This window comes from Protopterus annectens, chromosome 8.part0 (genome assembly GCF_019279795.1).
Source record: "Protopterus annectens isolate FY-2018-M chromosome 8.part0, PAN1.0, whole genome shotgun sequence".
Taxonomy (NCBI): domain Eukaryota; kingdom Metazoa; phylum Chordata; order Ceratodontiformes; family Protopteridae; genus Protopterus; species Protopterus annectens.
In genome coordinates, this window is record NC_056741.1 from 459,634,836 (window position 1) to 459,655,113 (window position 20,278).

General features: G+C 36.5%; 1 protein-coding gene across 1 annotated transcript in view; it reads left to right on the top strand.

Annotated features, from left to right (window-relative positions):
- The window catches only part of ITGA10 (integrin subunit alpha 10), an 837,220-nt gene that overhangs the window by 106,520 nt on the left and 710,422 nt on the right, over positions 1 to 20,278 (top strand). Inside the window, exon 2 of the mRNA XM_044079978.1 lies at positions 10,195 to 10,306. Coding sequence (XP_043935913.1) covers positions 10,195 to 10,306 — 112 coding nt within the window. The remainder of the gene's footprint in view (positions 1 to 10,194; positions 10,307 to 20,278) is intronic.

The following is a 20,278-nucleotide window of genomic DNA, read 5'->3' on the forward strand; positions in this document are numbered from 1 at the left end:
GTTTATTATTAGATGATAAATAAAGGTTTTACTTAAAAACAAACCATAATATCATGCATGAAATGGATCTCATACTAGAGCTTAAAAACAACTACTAGATATTTTTTGGAATGGGTGGTCAAGGCCTGGAACAAGCTGTCTTTAGAATTTAGAAAATGTAAACACCTAGCAGTCTTTAAAAGTGGGGTAGAAGCAATGTACAGTTCTGACAGAGTTGACATTTTTGCAGGTCAAAGGGCTAATATAGATGCAGTATTCACTTACAAATTCCTCTCACAATTGTACCGACATAAATCTGTCTCTTAACATTTCTAATTCCATAAAAGGATTCACGATTTTCAAGTAAATCTGTAGAGCTCTTCAGTGTTTTCCAACATTGTTGCATTATCTGTCTTCAGCAAAAGGTCAGTTTGTTCAAACTTGAGCACAAACATACTTCATTAGCAGCTCTTGGTGAAATGGAGGTGTGTGCTTCACATTCCCTACTCGCTCAGGGTAAAATATAAAATTTAAACAATCACCATCTCACTAAAACAATAGATAAGAAATAAACAGAGGTGAAAGTATGAAAATTTATTTTTGCACTACCACTAGTTCTTTTAAGAATTAAGAGGCAGCAAAACAGAATTTCCTCCCAAGTGGTGAAGTGAGAGTGAGTGTATGATGGATAGCCCTCTGAGCCAGTAGAAGCTTTCTACATCTATAAAAATGCCTGTTGAGCAAAGATTTACCGAAGCACTAAACATTGGTGAAAGTGAGCTATTTTGCATTTATTTATTTTTGTTTCACCTCTAGTTCTTTTAGGAACTAAGAAGTAGCAAACTGTTTCTTTGTTATTTTTTGTGCTTCCCTGTCATCTTTATCAAGATGTCTGAAGTGCATATAGTCCATAATTTCCTCCCTAATAGTGTAGTAGGAGAGGTTGGATGACAGATAACCCTGGGAGCCAATAAAAGGCACTGAAAGTTATTTTGTCATTCTGTTTTATTTTTGTTTTACCTCTACTTCTTTTAAGAACTAAAACAGAGCAAACAGTTTTTTTTTATTTTGTGCCTCTCTCTCATCTTTATCAAGAAAACCAAGATGCACAGATTACAGAAATCCCTCCATGGTAGTATAGTGAGAGTGACTATAGCAGAATGATGGAAAGCCATGGCAGCCAATAGAAGCCAGTCTATATTTTAAAACATGCCCATATTAACCACACCCTTACTGAGGAACTAAGCGGTGAAATTAAATTATTTGTCTTACTTTTGATTTACAAACTAAGAGGAATCAAAGTATTTCTTTTTTATTTTGTGCATCCCTTTCATCTTTATCAAGAGACATGAGGTATGCAGGTTACAGAACTCCCTGGTGGAATAGCAGCAGTGCTTGTATGATGGATAACCCTGGCAAAGTAGAAGGCTCTTTACATTTTTAAAACACACCTACATTAATCAGTTACTTACTGAAAGATTAAGCAGTTGTAAAGTTGAGTTATTTTGTTTTGTTTTTTGCTTTATCTCCAGTTCCTTTAAGAAGTATCAGGCAGCAAAGTATATGAGGCAGCAAAGTATATGAGGCAGCAAAGTATTTCTTATTTATTTTGTGTCACCCTTTCATCCACTTTAAAATGTCAGAGGTGGAAAGGTTACAGAACTTTATCCACAGTGATGCACTGGGAGTGGTTGTATGATGAATAGCTCTTGGAGCCAATAGAAGGATCTGTAGACCTTTAAAACATGCCCACCTATTAAGCAGATACTTACTGTTGGCCTAGAAAGTGGTAAAACAGAGATTTTTTTCATATTGGTTGAACTCCAGTTGTTTTAAGAGCTAAGAGGCAACAACTAGTTCTTTTTTATCTTGTGACTCTCTCTTATCTTTATCAAGATGTTAATCTTAAACCACCAAACAAAAAGCCTGAAGTCAAAAGTATAGCAGAAATTTCCCATCCCACACACAAACTTCCTATAACATCTTAAAATATTTAAACGATGGTTACTATACTGGCAACTATTCAAATGTGACAATATGTGATTAAACAATATATTTTTAATTTTTTGAATATTTTAAATGCATTTTATTTATTTATTTACTTGTTTGTTTATCCATCTGATTAGTTGTTAACCTCATAAGGTAGCTAGACTTAAGGCCCTTCTCAGTCATAACCCAGGCCTAAGTGGGAAAGGCAATACAGCAAAAACCTCACATAGAGAGTGATAGTACGATACAGTAGCAAGAACCTAACTAATATGATAGAGAGAACATATTAAATGAACAGTAATGAAATGATGTATCAAAATGTAGTATATGATCATTAGTAGCACCATATTGCAACTTTGAGACCAGTAACTGTGAGCCCTTGAATTACAAAAAAAAAAAAATACTGAAAATAAACTAAATTAGGACAATGAATGTTTTCAGTCGCTCTTCTTATTTAAAGTTATTTTTTGCTGGGGGGATGCACCCCTACACCCCCATTTTGGAAGGATTCATTCCATATCTCCCTGATACTTATATATATATATATATATATATATATATATATATATATATATATATACTAACTCTAGGATTGCCATACCTCAGAGAAAGGGGAATATTCTGAGATACAGTATTCTCAGACTTAGTACATCTAAGTCTCCATTTTTGTAAATTTAGTACTTCTAAGACTTATTTTTTGTAAATGTAGTCTCACTTTGCTGGGACACACACACATATTATCTTAAAATTTAAACTGTTACCATCATTAATAAACAGCAATGACAATATTTACAATCCATAATGGTGTCTCTATAGTAAGGAAAGTGAAGGATTCAGTGTAGAAAATCTAATTCAGAAAGCACCACAATAGGACAGAGCAACGGAACTCCAAATTAACGGGAAACCAGTGGAATGGGAAGCAATTGGATGGGTGCCATATGAAGATATTTTGGAGCCTTCCACAGAAAACCAGCACAAACTTCCACCTGAAGCTGGACAGCAAGGGAAGGAACAGGAAACTGTGAAAATTCTAACACAGTTAATGTTGAGGTGTGATAGGCCAGTGAGTTCTCATATGACAGAGCAACGGATGGCACAGGCTGAAACTGAAGTGAATGTTCCACAGGAAGATGTAATAGAACTTTCTATAGAATGCCCACAGGAAATGGAAAACAAAAAATGTGCCCTCAGTCTAGAAGAAACCGAGCTAAGAGAAGACTTGCTTGACTTAATAAAGACAGATAGACATATTAAGATCAATGAAAGAAATAGACTGTAGAAGGTCAATAAAACCCAAAATGTCAGAAGTTTGAGAAAACAAATGAACACAGTAATTATGACTGTCCATAGAGATTCATGCGATATAACTGAAGTAAAAAGGATATGTCACTGTGCAGCTAAATTAATAACTGATAAAGTTCTACCACAAGAAAGCAGGATAGTGAAGGAGAGAAAGGGGAGAAATCGAATATTATCATGGAAGTATCGAATAGAGAAAACTATAAAGCAACTAAGACAAGAAGTGTATCTATCAGAAGAGTATGGAAGATTGAACAGATCAACAAAAATACTCAGAAAGACAGACGTGATAAAAGCAATGCACAGTATTAGAATGGATCAGGATCTATCATGCACTATTGCAAATAAAAAAAACAAAAATCTCAGCACAGGTGGAAAAACTTATAGGATACGTAGACAAATATAAAGGAAAAGTACAAAATAAGCAATTTATTGATGATCCAAAATGTTTTATAGAGAACTGGGAAATAAGGTAAAATTCTCTATAAAACTTTTTGGGTCATCAATAAATTACTTATTTTGAAGAAATAGATACATTTTGGAGAAGTATCTATGAAAATCCCATGGAAATATACAAAGATGCTGAAAGGATAGAAGAAGTAAAAGAAAGAATAAGAAGTTTAAAGGTACATGATATGAAATGGGATGAAGTAACAATCAGACAGACTGAAACAAAGTTAAGAAAAGCTTCTAAATGGAAAACCCCAGGCCCAGATGCAGTACCTAACTTCTGGTTAAAAGTCTTAACATCTTTGAATGAAGATATAGCCATGAGTAAGAATTATTTATATTCGCACCCAGACCAGACACCAACCTGGCTAACAACAGGAAAAGCAATGCTCCTACTTAAGAGTGAACCTCCAAGATACCCTAAAAATTATTGACCAATAACTTGCCTTCCGATGACGTATAAACTATACACTGGAATTGATGCTGACAGAGTTTATAGTCATTTAAAAGAAAACTCAATTACGGCCAAAAGAACAAAACGGCAATAAAAGAAAGTCATATGGAACAAAGGATTGTTTGTTGTTAAATAAAGTCATAGTAGAGAACTGTAAAAAGGGGAAGAATTTAAGTATGGCCTGGACTGACTACAAAAAAGCATTTGATGGTATCCCACATTTATGTATAAAAGAGTGCTTAAAATGTATAAGATACACCCTACACTGATCAATTACATTACAGTGACCATGAAACAGTGGCAGACCACTTTGCAATTAAACCATGATAAAGGACAACTTATTATTTCAGGGATAAAATTCCAAAGGGGGATATTCCAGGGTGACTCTGTCACTGCTGCTATTCTGCCTTGCCCTTAATCTGTTAAGGTGTCTACTTAACAGCTTAGGTCCTGGCTATAATTTGGCTCCTAGAAAACAACAACGTGCAAAGACTTCTCACTTTCCGTTTGTCAACCATTTGAGACTGTATACCTCATCATATGAGGAACTGAAAGCACAACTGCAAGTTTTTCAAAACTTTTTCAGATGATATAAGAATGCCATTTGGTCTTGATAAATGTGCAAAACAATCTTTAAAGCAGGAAAACGGCAGCACCAAGAAAACATCAGTTTGGGACAAGAACATGATATAAAAGAACATGAGCAAGAGGGAGTGTATAAATATTTGGGAACTGATGAAGGATCAACAATAAAACATGAACAAATGCGAATAAAACTTAGTAAGGAGTACTTCAGAATACTTAAATTAATCCTGAAAACAGTTTTGACATCTATGAACAAAATCCAAGCTATAAACCAATGTGCTCTTCCTGTTCTAACTTACAGTTTTATTGACTGGCCCAAAAATGTGCTGGATAGATTAGATAAGAAAATAAGGATTCTTCATGCTCACCAAATGATTTATAAAAATCAGTGCATACCAAGATTATATATTCCCCATTCTGAAGGAAGGATGGGCCTCCTTGAAATTGATTACATTTATAGATCTGCAATCGTGGGACTCCACACATATCTGCTGACCTCACAAAACCCAAGCATAGTGAAAGTTTTGAAACATGAGGAGAATAAGTCTAAGATGACTTCCCTGCTTAGTTTAGCAGAAGTATATCAGTGTCAAGCAGGAATGGAAATCAAACCACAAGTAGATAAAAATCAGGCAGCAACTAAATGTGCCAAAAAACAAAAGAAAGAAAATAAGGTGAAGGACCAGATGAGAAAGCAAGAAATGTGGAAAATGCATAAATATAGTTGCAGGTATAGAAAATGTCTGGAAGAACCTCATGTTGATCAGGAATGAACACAGGACGGGCTAAGGAGAGGTGAATTTAAACCAAGAAATTAAAGGTTAATATTGGTGACCAAAAGTAGTGGGCTACGTACACGTTGGTTTACAAAGTCCACTGAACATGTGGGAGAAACAGACAAATGTAGGTTTTGTAAAACTGAATTGGAAACAGTCACACACCTCATTGTTGGTTGCAACATACTAATGGCAGAAGGACTGTATACTGAAAGGCATAGTAATGTGGTGAGACTGTTGCACTGGGAATTGTGCAAACATTACGGTATTGAAGTGGCTGAAAAACACTGGAAATATGAGCCACAAAGCATCATAGAAAATAATGAAGTCCACATCACATGGGATCACCCATTATCAACAGTTCAAAAGATAGATGCTAGAAAACCAGATATAGTCGTCCAGGAAAAGAAGACAAAAGTAGCATCGATCATTGAAATCGCCACACTCAGTGACTACAGTGTCCTGCTTACAGAGAGACACAACGTTATAAAATATCAGGATTTGCAAGCAGAAACAAGAGCAATGTGGAAGAAAGATACCCAGATAGTTCCAATAGTAATAAGAGCAACAGGTCTTATAAAAAAGAGTCTACAATCCTATTTAAATGCGCTACAAATACATGCAACTCCGTACGAATTGCAGAAGGCGTCATTACTGGCCACATTGCGGGTGCTGCGAAGAGCACTTTTGGCTGACAGCAAAGAGTGAAACAATACTAATTTCATGAACTTTAATCGTAATTTGACTTAAGAATGGGGCCCATGTCTGTCATGGTATAAGAAACCCAAAAGACTTGGAGAAATTAAAAAAAATAAGGAATGAGTCATGAAAATAGAACAATATATATGGAACAAGTAGATGCATACTAGAAATGTGGAAATATAGCATTGAAGATAAAGATGGGATTAGTTTAGCCTGCTGAAATTATATCTATCTATATCTATATATTTATGTCTATATATATTTATGTGTGTGCATGTGTGTACAATATCTGTGATATTTAAAAATGAATACCACATAGTAGTAGAAAATAAGAAATTGATCACAAAAGTTATTTTTCATCCAGTGAATGTTACAGTTGATTGAAAAGACCATCCCATATCCTTAAAACATGTACAATGAGTCTAATGCTATGTGATGTGGTATTTTATGACGCTAGGACCATTTAAAAAAGGCTTTTTGTGTAATGGGAAGAGAGCAGGGTGGTATAACTAGTGATCATTCCTTAAAGAGTAACCCAAAGTCTTAAATATTGACTTATTTTTCAGTGGTGGGCAGAATGTTTTGTTTATCAATTTAAATGTTAGTACATTTAATAGAAAAGTTGCACTTGCTCTCACAGGAAGCCGTGTGTCTGTGTGTGTGTGTGTGTGTGTGTGTGTGTGTGTGTGTGTGTGTGTGTGTGTGTGTGTGTGTGTGGGTTTCACAAAGATATTACTTAGGGAAAGATCAATAATTCCTGCTATTTTGTTTCCAGCACTTTAGATAGGTTTGGTGCTTTTACAGGAAAGGAGTGTAAAGCTGGATAGGCCGTAGTCCATTTTTGGAATGAGACCATTTATGATAATTGCCTGTCTAGCTTCAGATGGGCAGCCATGGTGGTGCAGCAGTTAGCATTGCCGCCTCACAGCAAGAGGTTCTCCAGTTCAATCCTTGGCTAGGGTGCCTTCTGTGCAGAGTCTTCATGTCCGCTCTGTGGTCGCGTGGGTTTCTTCCGGGTGCTCTGGTTTCTTCACACATCCCAAAGACATGCTGTAGGTGGACTGGACCCTCTAAATTAGCCCTAGGCATGAGTGCATGCGTGTATGTGCCTTCTGTGGAAGGTTGGGCGCCGGGCTGGCAACTCAACACCATAACACTCCACTGCCAATCATGAGTGGGATCCACTGTGGCAACCCCTAACCGGGAAAAGCTGAAAGAAAAAGAAGCCTGTCTAGCTTCAGATATAATTAGATGAGAGAAGTTGTATTCTGTTTTTAGTTGCTTCAGTACTTTGCTTCAGTACTTTGTCAGTTTGGACCTGTGGGTGAATGGAAGAACTATTGTTCATCTAGGAGTATAGCAATGTATTTTATTTTCATTGTTTTGTGTGAGGTAAGGAAATGGCTTTCAGGGTCAGGAATAGTTAGGTTATTAAAAATATATATTTTTTGTTGAGTTTCAAAGAGCATCACATTGGTTTTGTGGGTGATTGCTCTTATATAGCTAACTCCAAATTGACTCAGAGTATTACTGTAGGCTCTTTACAGAGTAATTGTTGTGACATGTTCTCTAGCTTTAACTATGGCATCAGAATAAAGGATGAAACTGAGATGAAGGAGGTTCCAGGAATGGTTATTGTTAACTAAAGAAAGCAGAAGGGGTCCACATACCTTAGAAAACCTTTTAAGTTGATTCTTGCTTCAGAAGCACAGTTATTTCCAACAGCTCTGCCTGTTTAATTAGAGAAATCATTTATTAATTTACTTAGTTATCTAGCTATCTATCTATGTTTGCTTACTGGGAAAGTCCAACTGGAAAAAAATAAACTTTTTCACAGGAGACCCAGGTAGAAAAGCTCCACATTTAACACCCATGTTGACATACACAGTACATGTAAAATAGTTACATGATGTCAGAAGGAATACAAACTATAGGTAAGTGTACAGGGTCTATATTATAACATCGAAGTTTTACAACTTCGAATGTTATAATATCGAACCCAGTAGAGAGAAACACCAGAAAACTGAACAGTCAGAATAGCGAATTTTTTCCCAGGGAAAAAATTTGCTGTTCCGACAAACATACACACAACACAAGTACACCAAAATAAATAATCCACACACACACACACACACTTCACAAAACCCTATACTAAACCATACATACACCACTAGCTATCCACTTACCTTAACCCAACCCTAACCCTAAGGTCCGTCACTATCGCACACTCACCTTACCCGCTTCCTAACCCTAACTCACCTACCCCACCCTAACCCTCATGTCCACACAATCGCACACTTACCTGACCCACACCCTAACCTCAACTCACCTAACCCATGCCCAATCGCACACTCACCTTCGTTCGCACACTTACCTTAACCCGGTCCATAACCTTTACTCCACAGTCAAGGAAATAGGAAAGTATTCGGTGTTCTGCAGCTTCGCTATTTCCAGCATTCACTCTACTGGGTTCGATATTATAACATTCGAAGTTGTAAGACTTCGATGTTATAATATAGACCAGTGTACAGACATGAGAGAAAAAGTTTTGCAATAGCTTACAAAAACATAATTTAGAAACGGGTCATGTACATAACTTGCATAGGTATATACAGTGTTGAACATTCATTAGAAATTGACACAGGCTTTACATAGAGAGAAGATTGGAACCAGTGAGTGACCTCCTAAAAGAAAACAAAGCTGTAAAGCTTATGTAACAGTATGTGATCAATGGTCTCAAATGCCATCTAAATCAAGAAATATAGCACCTTTGAATTTTTTTATTATCCGTATTATCATAGATTTTATCATTTAAAGTGTAAGAAGTGTTTATAGTGCCATGGCTAGGCCTAAACCATCAATTGTCAATGCTTTCATATTCAATATATAATTTTAAAATCATTGAGAATGGCATTTCTAGATACATAAAATGAAATATGAATTTCCATCCATGCTAAAGCTTTTTTCTTTAAGGATCCCATTCAAATTAGAGTTATTGATGGGATACAGGAAACTGTGGAAACACAAGGGCTGATGCTATAACTTTGGCTTTTTAAAATATACTTATTTGTTAATAAGGTAAATTAATTCCTTTTTCTCAGGCCATTATCAGCCATGACCACAAGGACCAGGATATATACAAATATATATATATATATATATATATATATATATATATATATATATATATATATATATGGATATTTTAGAGTAACCAGTAAACTACTATGTTTTAGGATGTTGGAAGAAAGTGAAGTACTGAGAAAAACATCCATTCAGACATACTAACAGCATACAAAAACTCATAACAGTCAGTGAACAAAGGTCAGGACTGAACCTCAAATATACTAGGTGCATTTTACCAAGATCTGGGAATAAGGACCCAAAATGTTACAGAAAGCTAAAAGTTTTATCTTAGTTTAGATGTTACCCTAGGTGATATCTTTTATATATCTTGTAAAGTATGTGATTGTCAACCTCACCCCACAAAACCCATTATAGTCTGTTTTGAAGGGCTAACTTTGCTGCTACAAACTTTTAGCTTGCCACCACAGTTTGTTTTACCAATACAATGTACCTTAGCAGTTGTATGCACCACAATAACTTGTATGACAGCTCACATGTTTTCATTTGTATTTGTTTAATGTACCTTAGCAGTTGTATGCACCACAATAACTTGTATGACAGCTCACATGTTTTCATTTGTATTTGTTTCTGGCTTTCTCTATAGAAAGTTATGGCGGATATATATTACAAAATATTTCGTTCTTAGCCTCTTGCTTTATTTGCTTCATGGTCGTAGTGATGCATCTGTCAGCTGCTTAAAGGCTACGTTATAACTTTATTAAAGCCTGCTAAAGGAGTTATATTTAACATTCACTTGTTCAGTGTTTCTTGCTTAAGAACAGAATAAGGGGTGAATGCTTTCCTTAACAATATGTTTAACTTACTCTCTACCAGAATCCTGCCACACCTTTAACATTGATGTGAAGAGACCACAGATATTCTGGGGACCTGAGAATGCACAGTTTGGATACAAGGTTCTACAGCACGAAGCCGAAGGGAAAAAATGGTGAGCAACTGGCATGGGTGCAGTAATTTTCTGGTGCTCTTAGCATGTTCCTGTGAAAAAATTTCAACACATATGCTTACAATCTGTTAAAAATGACCGGTTTGGTACTGAGGAAGGTCAAAAAACAAAAGGTTAGTTATTAGTAATAAGGCATAGAAGAGTAATGCAGAGTTGAAAAATACTTTAAATCAAAGCCTTTGAAGCTTGTAACAGAGAAAGTCCTTGCAGATTACTCCAGCCAATCATTTTTCTGGCTCCTTGTGTGGTAGACAATGCACTATGAGGCTCATTAAATATACTTCAGGAATATGACATACTATGAAAAGCTGTACATCATTTAATTAATACATGATTAAGTGAAACTAAATGATCTCAAACCCTGGAAGGTTGCAAGGTTAAAATGGCAACAGTCCCAAGGTTGTAGAAAACACAGACATTTTTGCAGAAGTCTGCTGTACCTCCAATTTGAGAGTCAGCACCCAACACCTCTAAAGTTTAAATACACTAACTCTGGGATCACACAAATTCAGAGAAAATTGAGAAATTAAAAAAAAATAATCTTAAAATCCAGCAAACCATAAACAAGGATTCAGTCTGCAATGCAGCCAGTGCCAATATACTATAACACTGAGAACATGAAACAAGTTAACCTTTTGCTTCAACATTTCAATACATGACAAAGCAGGGCACAACAAACCACATGTTTATATAAGTTATTACTTGCTGTAAGGTATAGTGGCCTCTTGATGTGGGTGTCCCCACTAGATTAATAGGTGACTCACAGATAGGATGCAAGAAATCAAAATAAGAGAAGTTACCTGCATAAAGAGACCAGTCAGCAATGGAGCCCCCCCCCCCGGGATATATGCTGAGACCACTATTGTTTGGCATCTACTTCTCTGAAGTAAAACCCAATACCAAAGGGATATGACTGACTAAGTTTGCAGATGACTGCAGGCTAAGAGCAATCATTAAATCCCCACATGGATTAACCATCTTGCTGGAAGGTTTGACAGAGCAAATAACAGATGCCAGAATCATGGACTAAAACTAAATGCCAAAAAATACATTATTGTATCCTTTGGAAGTCATCTACCCCAGGGAACTACCACACTGGCAATACGAACCTAAGAGTTGATCCAAGTTGTTCAGGACTTGGGAAATTATATGGACAGTGACCTAACATGTATCCACTGTCGTAAGAAAGTCCTTTGATATTGTGAAGCTTATAAATGAAAGTATTGTGTCTAGATCTATTGATGTCATAATTCCCCTTTACTCAGCCCTCATTGGGCAAATGATTAAGTATAATTCCCCCTTTAGCATGTATTTGTCCAAACAACTGGAATACCCAAAGATATACGTTACTAAAAGGATACAAGGCCTAAACAATATGTCATACATGGACTGCCCCAAAGCCCTGTCACTATAGTCTGTATCCTACAGACTGCTGACAGGTGATCCATGCCCGGCATGCAAAGCATCCACTGACTCCATACTAGGGACCTACCCTAACTCCACATCAGCAAGCCAAATGGCATACATAGTCCAGGGATGCAAACCTCTTCTGCAGCATCAACAGAATGGTTAAGAGGGACATACATGTCTCATTGGGGATACCTCTGCTCTGGAACAGACTCCCTATCAGGTAAAACAAAGCTCATCCCTGTCCAATTTCAAGTGCAACTTGCATCTATGAATGTATAATATTTAATTTATCCTAGGACTGCTCCCTGTACTACTAATGGACAGATGTGTCTCATAAATGCTTTATTTCATGCATGGGTCCCCACAAATTATCCATGGCATGGTCTCAGTTATTATCAATAGTGGTAATATATAATTACCAACCATGGGATGGATAAGACCAATCTAACATCAAATAAGATAGGTTAATTCAAGCACCAAAAGGGTAGCTGGCTAGGCTTAAAATAGTTTACAGGTGCAGTTAGCCTAGTAATTAGCTATGAATCTGTGAATCTATTCTAGAAATAAACGTGGTCACCAAAAGTCAAGGAAAAGAGAAAACCCACGCAGAATAATACGAGATGTAAGATACTACACTGGGTAGGAAGGAGGAATAAATGAAACAAAAGGATGATGTAGTGGTGCAACAGCAGTGTTGTCACCTCACAGAGAGGTTCCCTGGTTCGATTCTCAGCTGGAGAGGCTTCTGTGCAGAGTCTGTATGTCCTCCCTGCATTCATGTGTGTTTCCCCCCCATTTAAAAAAGACATGCATCTGGAGCATTTCTCCTCGAGCCTCTGCTGGGAATTGGCTTTGTTCCAAGTCGGACTTTCTCAGTTAAATGCAAAATAAATAAAAATAGGGCATGGAGGGACTAAATAGTGAAGCTGGTAGGGTGGATATAGCAGGATTTAAATATACACAGGTTAAATAATAAATTAATTATTTTGAAGTGAGGGAAATGCCATTGGTTAAGATGAATCTGTAGATTATTCCTGTCATGGTGAAATGTGCTGAATGTTTGGTCTGTGCTGTCTTATTTGTCATCAAAATGCATATTTCTAGATACAACAGCACTGCATATTTAATATTCTAATGTGTTTCAAAAAATGAAGTATTATGACTTACAAGACAGTTTTGACACATTGGTGTTGTCGAATTTGAAGCCTAACCACATATAGTGAGTTAATGCATTTTCGAATTAATAGGGAAAGAAGAATGCTGCTTTACTTACTAATCCTTTAAATGGTCATGTTGGCTTCTGTCTGTAATACACTTGTGCTATCAATAAGCAAAACTTTGTCTGCAGATGCATATGCTAACGTTTGCAGGCTTCCAGCTATGCAATACCCTGATAGTACGTCCTCATTTAGGCTAAGAATTACTGATAAAATATGCATGTCCTTTCTTTCCCAAGGACTGGTGTTATTTAAAATGAACACCCATCCATGTTTTCACACTCCTAAAGTACCTACGTGGATTATATTTTAGTTTACAATATGGCAAGTAGTTGTACAGTTTTTTTATGCCCCATAGTTGTTCTTCCATTTTTAGCATGTTTGTCCTAACCATCATTTTAGTATTCATTTTATAAACCAGAGCAGACCCATCTCCTATCTCTCTTAGTGTTTATAACATTTCTGTTTATGTGTAGAGCTTCACATCATAACCACTGAATTGCTAGTTATGAACATTATCCCAAAGCAGACAGTCTCTGCCAGTACCACAGTGAGATATCCACTTATTTTTGAATGGGATGTTTCAGACATTTCTTATAAGCTACTTTTTGCTATTGTTCAGGGGTGGCATTAAATGGCAACCTTGGTTTGGGAGGGGCAGCACTGTTCTAAATAGGATGAGACTGCTGGGAATCACTCAGGAAACCTCATTCGCTCCAAAGTTCATGAAAGTCAAGTACAGGGTTTGTTATTGTTTCTTCAAGTTACAGCAGTAAGGATTAATGTGCAATGCATCTGTCACATTGGCAGTTATGTAGACCGTAGTCTACCTCTATTTATAAAATGTCATTCCTAGGTATAATTGTAGCTCCACTCTCCTCCATGAGGAAAGCTGCCTCTCTAAGGGATTCATACCATCCTGACTTGATTCCCAGTGATGTAAGTGCTGAACTCACAAACTAGGTCTCTATGGGAACCCATAGATTGATATTCCTGTCTGAATGCAAGGTGTGAAAGTACAGTGCACCAATGAGAAATGGTGCCAGAATTTCAGTGTGCGGAACCTGTGCTCAGAATTCAGTTGTAGGATCGATCCACACTACAATGTCAGATCAGTGTTTTAATGGCTGGGTCCATCAGGTTTAGACCAAGAATACCCAGTAACTACCTATGAACCCAAAACCTATTAAGCATTTTTTAAACTGAACTCAGTACAATAACATGCCTATAAACTGACCAAGGATACCACAACTTAATGTAATTATCTGGGTAAAATATAAAATATTAGCTTTAGCAATGCTGCAGAGCTTAAGTGTGAGAAGCTGAATCTGGAAAGCCTAAGTTAAAAGATAGAAGGGTTTATACTGCAAGGTGCCACCCAAGAAATTAAGATAGGCTATAGTAAGGCTAGATCTGTCCTGCTGGAACAAGAGACACAATGATAAGTTTAGGTAGTGTAATCTGCAGACTACAAAACTGCATCATGAAAGCCTAGGCTAAGAAGCAAAGAATGGTTGTAGCATGATTAGGTCAAAATACATGATACTGTTTCTAGACCAACTAGCCTAAACAGCACCAAATGACATTTGCAAGACTTAAATGTTTTTGTTGAAGGACATATAAAGATATTATGATGAGAATGATGATTGATAATAATAATTATTAATAATAATAATAATAATAATAATAATAATAATAATAATAATAATAATAATAATAATAATGATATTGTGTTGTTAATATTTTTTGAGAAGTCTCGGTTATGTTTGTGCTCAGAGATACAGAAGATACCAACAGCCTATTTTGCAACAAAGTTTATAGAAGGCATTATTTAAAGGAGAAATTTTTGTTTGGCCTGGAGTTGTTTTCTATTTACAACTGATAAAAGCCACTGTTTTCCAGTCTTAAACTTGTTGTCTAACACTAAGATTCCTCAGGCACACATATACTGTTTTAATGAAGGAACTAATATTGTTTATATCTGCATCCCAACAAACAAACTGTAACAGCTTTACAATACTTTCAACCAATCATAGTCAAATTGAGATGGTACAAAGTACTAAACTGTTGGGAATAATAACTTGATATAACTTAAGATTCAAGCAATGCGCCCAGCAGATAGTTCAAAGGAAGCAGCCATAATGATGAAATATTTTGCAAAGTCAAATGTTTCCTAACAGATCAAGCATGTAGGATCACATCCTGCACCTTTCTACTGCCAGGTCTCCACTATTTCTCATCATTCTCACTAACTCACTATCCTGTAACATTACATTAATAAAATTGCAAAGTCTATACCTAACCATATTAATGGAACACATCAGTGTCTGGCACTAGTAGAACATCTGCATTGCATAGTGAGCATCTGATGAACCTCACAATGTTATGCATATTGTCAGGATGTGCTCCATAATCAGTGCTTTCAGTAACTGCATTCCACAATGAATGGAGCAGAATCTTTTACAACAAATGCATATTGTCTGACCAATAATCTGTACTTAGAAAATGGCAAAATAGTATTTGAACTACTGATCAGTTGGCTGACTGGATTTTGAATTCCACAGGTCAGTTTGATTTGTAATGGCAACGATGTCAAAAACACTAAAAGTGTAACCAGTCCAGCTAGTGTTGTTCAGTGTACAGTTACCCTCCTTTTATTGAAAATCATCTGCTGATCAGATGAAGACCTTGTTTGGCCTAGTATGCTTAGCATCGCAAATACTGATATAAGAAATGCTAAAATGTCTAATTATCTGGTAATGCAGCAGTAAGGTGAACTAGGAGAATGGATAGCAGTATACCAATGCAATGTGAATGTATCACTGCTTCAGCAGAGGCAGGAAGACAGGAGAGTGATGTGATTTAAGGCAGGTGGGGAGGTTGGCATACCATAAGTATCACTTCTACCACATGAACTCTGAGACATTTGGATTTGCAGTTTCACTAATCAGGAGCTTCACGTTTTACATATAAACATGTTTACTTCATTATTTCACACAGTGCAGTGCTGATTTTAAAGTTTTTGTTTGGCACACTATACATTAAAGGTAGGAGACCACCTATACACAGATGCTGATTGAATGCTGAAAGAAGAATATGATTGTGCGTATATAAAAATCCAAGGTTCACTTTTACCATTTACTGACTTACACCACATGACTTATGAGTGATAAATATGGGTCAGCACTGATTACCAAGTATCTTAAATTTGTGACCTATTGGATGAGTAAATCTGTAAAGGAGAAAATATCTAATGTTTGTTTTTTGTAGCATTAGAAACTGTTTACAGAAGTATGTTTCACAGAGTAATGCAAAATGTTAAGGTTGATATTTAGGTCCCCTGGAACGTAGAGAGACTTCAGGGGAAAGAAAGCTTTACTGCTATCTTACCGAGTCATTAATAAGTAACAGTATTTAATTCGCAGCACCATTTCACCAATGAACTGCTATAGTCATTGTCCTTAGTTGTCCCAAAGAAATATAGTAAAGCAATCTGACTGGTACACCCATTGAGAACAGGAAATTAACAATCATAAAATCATGCATCACACTTTCCTCTGTTAAATCCTGCACTTTAACTGTTTAAATCTAAAACAGAACCACTGGGGTGTTTTCTACCTTTATGCAGGTGTGAATGTGCCATTTGAAAACATAAAAATGAAAGAAAATGGTTGTCTGATGACTGGATCTCCTGCACTATATTTTCAATTTAAAATGGATTATTTCAAACTAGATATATTCGTACCCTACTTTCATTTTATACAAGTGTATTAATAATGTGCCAGCTGATGGTCTCTCCTATGTTCCTTATTTGTGTTTATGGTGTTATTGTCAAGTGATTAGATTATCTCAGCTGCCAAACCAAATCATATCCAGCTTTTGTTGCTGAAACACAAAACTTTTTATTTTCTTGTTGTTTAGTATAAAACTTATTTTTTTTTCAGAGACACTTTAAAAAACCTTGATGTAGTATATTATCAATGACCTTGATGTTAAGGTATGAAAAGTGTTCTGCAATTACTAATTCACTACTGCTCCACCACAGTTTGTTACTTTCCCCAAATAAAGGATGTGTGTCTTAATGGAAATTCTTTAATGAAAGGAAAGTAAAATAATTGGATGACATAGTCCACATTATCCCAGCATTGCTCCTATTTATTCCTGTCAAAAACTGAAGAGCTTCTAGATAAAATGCAGTGGAGAAAAGTTTTCATTTTAGTTTGGTTTTGTTACCTAGGTGAAAAGATAAAAATGAATGGTTCTAGAGAGACAATCTATTTATTATAGCATGGTCAAAGTAAGTAAAACTTTGACAAAACAAAGAAAGTAATGCAGAATGATATCGGTAATGGCACATGCCGGGGCGGCTCGTGATATTGGACCGCTGGGCTGCAGCACCCCCTAATTTTGTCAAAAGAAAACAAGTTTAAATATTTTTAACACATTAGTAGCAGTGCAAAATGCAAACTAGTGTGTAATGTTGAAGATGCAATGATTCTGCTTTAAAAAAAAAAGAAAAAAAAATGTTTTGTTGCCAGACTATTTTAAAAACAGTCTGGATTAAGAAGACTGCATGCATCAATGAAGAGGCCCAGAAGTCATTGCGGTTTTAGCTGCAGTAAATTAGAATCTGACTGGACTGTTAAATCAGATGCCATGTCATGTAATCTGAGTACGTCATGTGGCTGCCAATAAGTCCTGTCGCTCTTGCGTTCTTTTCCCTTGCTTTAAGTTACAGCTAATTTCTGAGGAAGGGAGCAAGAGAGACCCACAATCAAGAAACGAGTTAAGAAAACTGAGTGGATCATTTAACTTTGCTACATCTCCAGATAATTTGTTAGGCAAGTAAAGGATTTCTTGGCAATGAAGATTTTTTTTTTAGTCATCTCTGGAAAAAATAAATAAATAAATAATGCCTTCTGAGTGCTTTTTTGGTAGGGACATCCAGATACCTTCTACATTTTTTTCCTGATAGGGTCAACCAGATACTTTCTGTATTTTTATTTCCTGGCAGGATTGATCAGATACTGTTTAAATGGTGCATGACTTGTATAAATTTTGTTTCTGGCATCTTAGGCCTGGAATCTGGCAGGGTCAACCAGATGGTAGTAGAAGGCAAAATCTGAAGTGAGCTGGCTGTTTTTGGAGCTGTTTATGATTTTCTAACAATACCCTAGCATGGTCAACCAGATACTACTGATCTATGTGTTTTGGAGACTGTTGATGACTTTCTTTTTTTTTAAATATACTATCCTGGCGTGGTTAACCAGATACTAGGAAGGCAATGTGTTTAGGGGACTGTTGATTTTTTTTAATACAATACCCTAGCATGGTCAACCAGATACTAGTAGTCTGTGTGTTTTGGGGTTTGTTGATGACTTTAATTTTTTTTTAATATACTATCCTGGCAGGGTTAAACAGATACTAGGAAGATAATGTGTTTTGGGGACTGCTGAGTTTTTTTTTTAATATAATACACTGCCATGGTCAACCAGATACTAGTGGTCTATGTTTATTTTATTTTATTTTACATTTGTTGACTGGGCTGGTCCAACTGGATATTTGTCCATTTTCAGCAGAGGCCCGGGGGAAAAAACTCCAAGTGAAAACATTAATAAACATTAATAAACAGAGTTACAAATATAGCTCACAGAAAAATAATAATAGCATTAGCATATTTTTACTGTGGCAACAATAATTAATTACAAATAGAGGGTGTTCAAATTGAGCATGATAGAAGAAAAGTAAGTTTTAGTAAAGATTTGTATGCACGATAAATAAGAGTACTAGGAGCAAATAGCAAGCTAGTCAGGGTTAGTACAGGGGCAGAGCCAGTGAGTTATGAGGTGAGTTCTGAGTTGGGATTTGAAAATGGGAAGAGAGGAGATAGCAGTGAGGTTGGCAGGAAGGGAGTTCCAGGCTTTTCCTATTGAGTCAGAGAAGAAGGAGTCACCTGCCAAGTTGTTGGATTTACAGGTTGATATAAGACATTTGTTAGAAGAACGCAGGCTTTTGAGGTTGCAATAAGGAGTAATAAGGGTAGTAAGTATAGGGGTGTTGGTAGGTTTGTAGAGTATTTTATGGGTTAAGGAGAGCTGGTGAAATAAGATCAGATTTTGCAGCTCAAGCCATCCCAATTGCTTTAAGTTTAAGCAGTGGTGAGTTCTAAAGGTGGAGTCAGAGGCAAATCTAGCAATACTGTTGTAGGCGACAGCCAGTTTGGTGAAGTAAGTTTTGGACAAATATGTGTAAATAGGGGAGGCGTAAAGGAGGGTAGAAATCAGATGGGAATGGGCAATGGAAGTTCTGGCAAGTGGTGTAAGAAATGGTTTAATTCTAAACAGGGAGCCTAGTTTTCTGTTAACTAATTTTATAGTGCTGTTAATGTGAGAATCAAAGCATAGGTTGTTGTCTATCTCTACTACAAGGAGACTGGTGGTAGGGTCAGGTGATATAGTGGTGCCATTACTAGACAAGACAGAGAAGTTGAGTGGTGAGGATTTACGGGTGGGGGAGAAAAGTAACAGTTTGGTTTTCTTGGGGTTGAAGATTAAGCATCATTTTAAGAACCATGTTTCAATGTTTTGGAAAGTCTGTTGGGTGATAGTGCAGTTCGGAGGGGGATGAGGCAGAACAAATCAAAGTATAATCATCAGCATATTATATACAGGTTGCAGAGGAAATACTGGTATGTAGATCATTAATAAAAATAGAAAACAGAAGGGGGCCAAGTATTGAGCCTTGGGAGACTCCAAGGGAAATGGCTAGGAGGTTGGATAAGTGGTTTTGCCAGAGCACTGCCTGTTGTCTGTTATGAAGATATGACTCGAACCACTTTATAGCACTAGAGTCGAGAGCAAAAGCTTTAAGTAAGTTTAACAGTATATGGTGATTAACCATATCAAAGGGTTTGGATAGGCCAATAAAGAGGGCAGAGGTAAGTATATTATTGTTCCGTTTTTTGTTGATGCAGTCAGTAAAGGAAAGGAAGGCTGAAGTGGTGCTGTGGAAAGGCCTGAAGCCATGTTGACAGTCAGCTAGCAGGTTGTAATTTAACAGGTGTTTAAGAATTTGTTTTGGATGCATTTTTCCATGATTTTAGCTAGGGGGGAAAGTAAGGCTATGGGACAATAGTTTGAGAGTTCTGTTGAGATCCCACCTTTATACAGGGGAATGATCTGTGAAATTTTCCAGAGTGAAGGAATGTAGCCTTCAACAAAGGTTCTGTTAATCAGAATGGAAATGGGATAGGCTAATGGTTTGGCTGCAATTTTTAGATACTGAGCCGGTAGAAGGTCAGCAGAAGGAGAGGAGGTTTTGAGTTTGT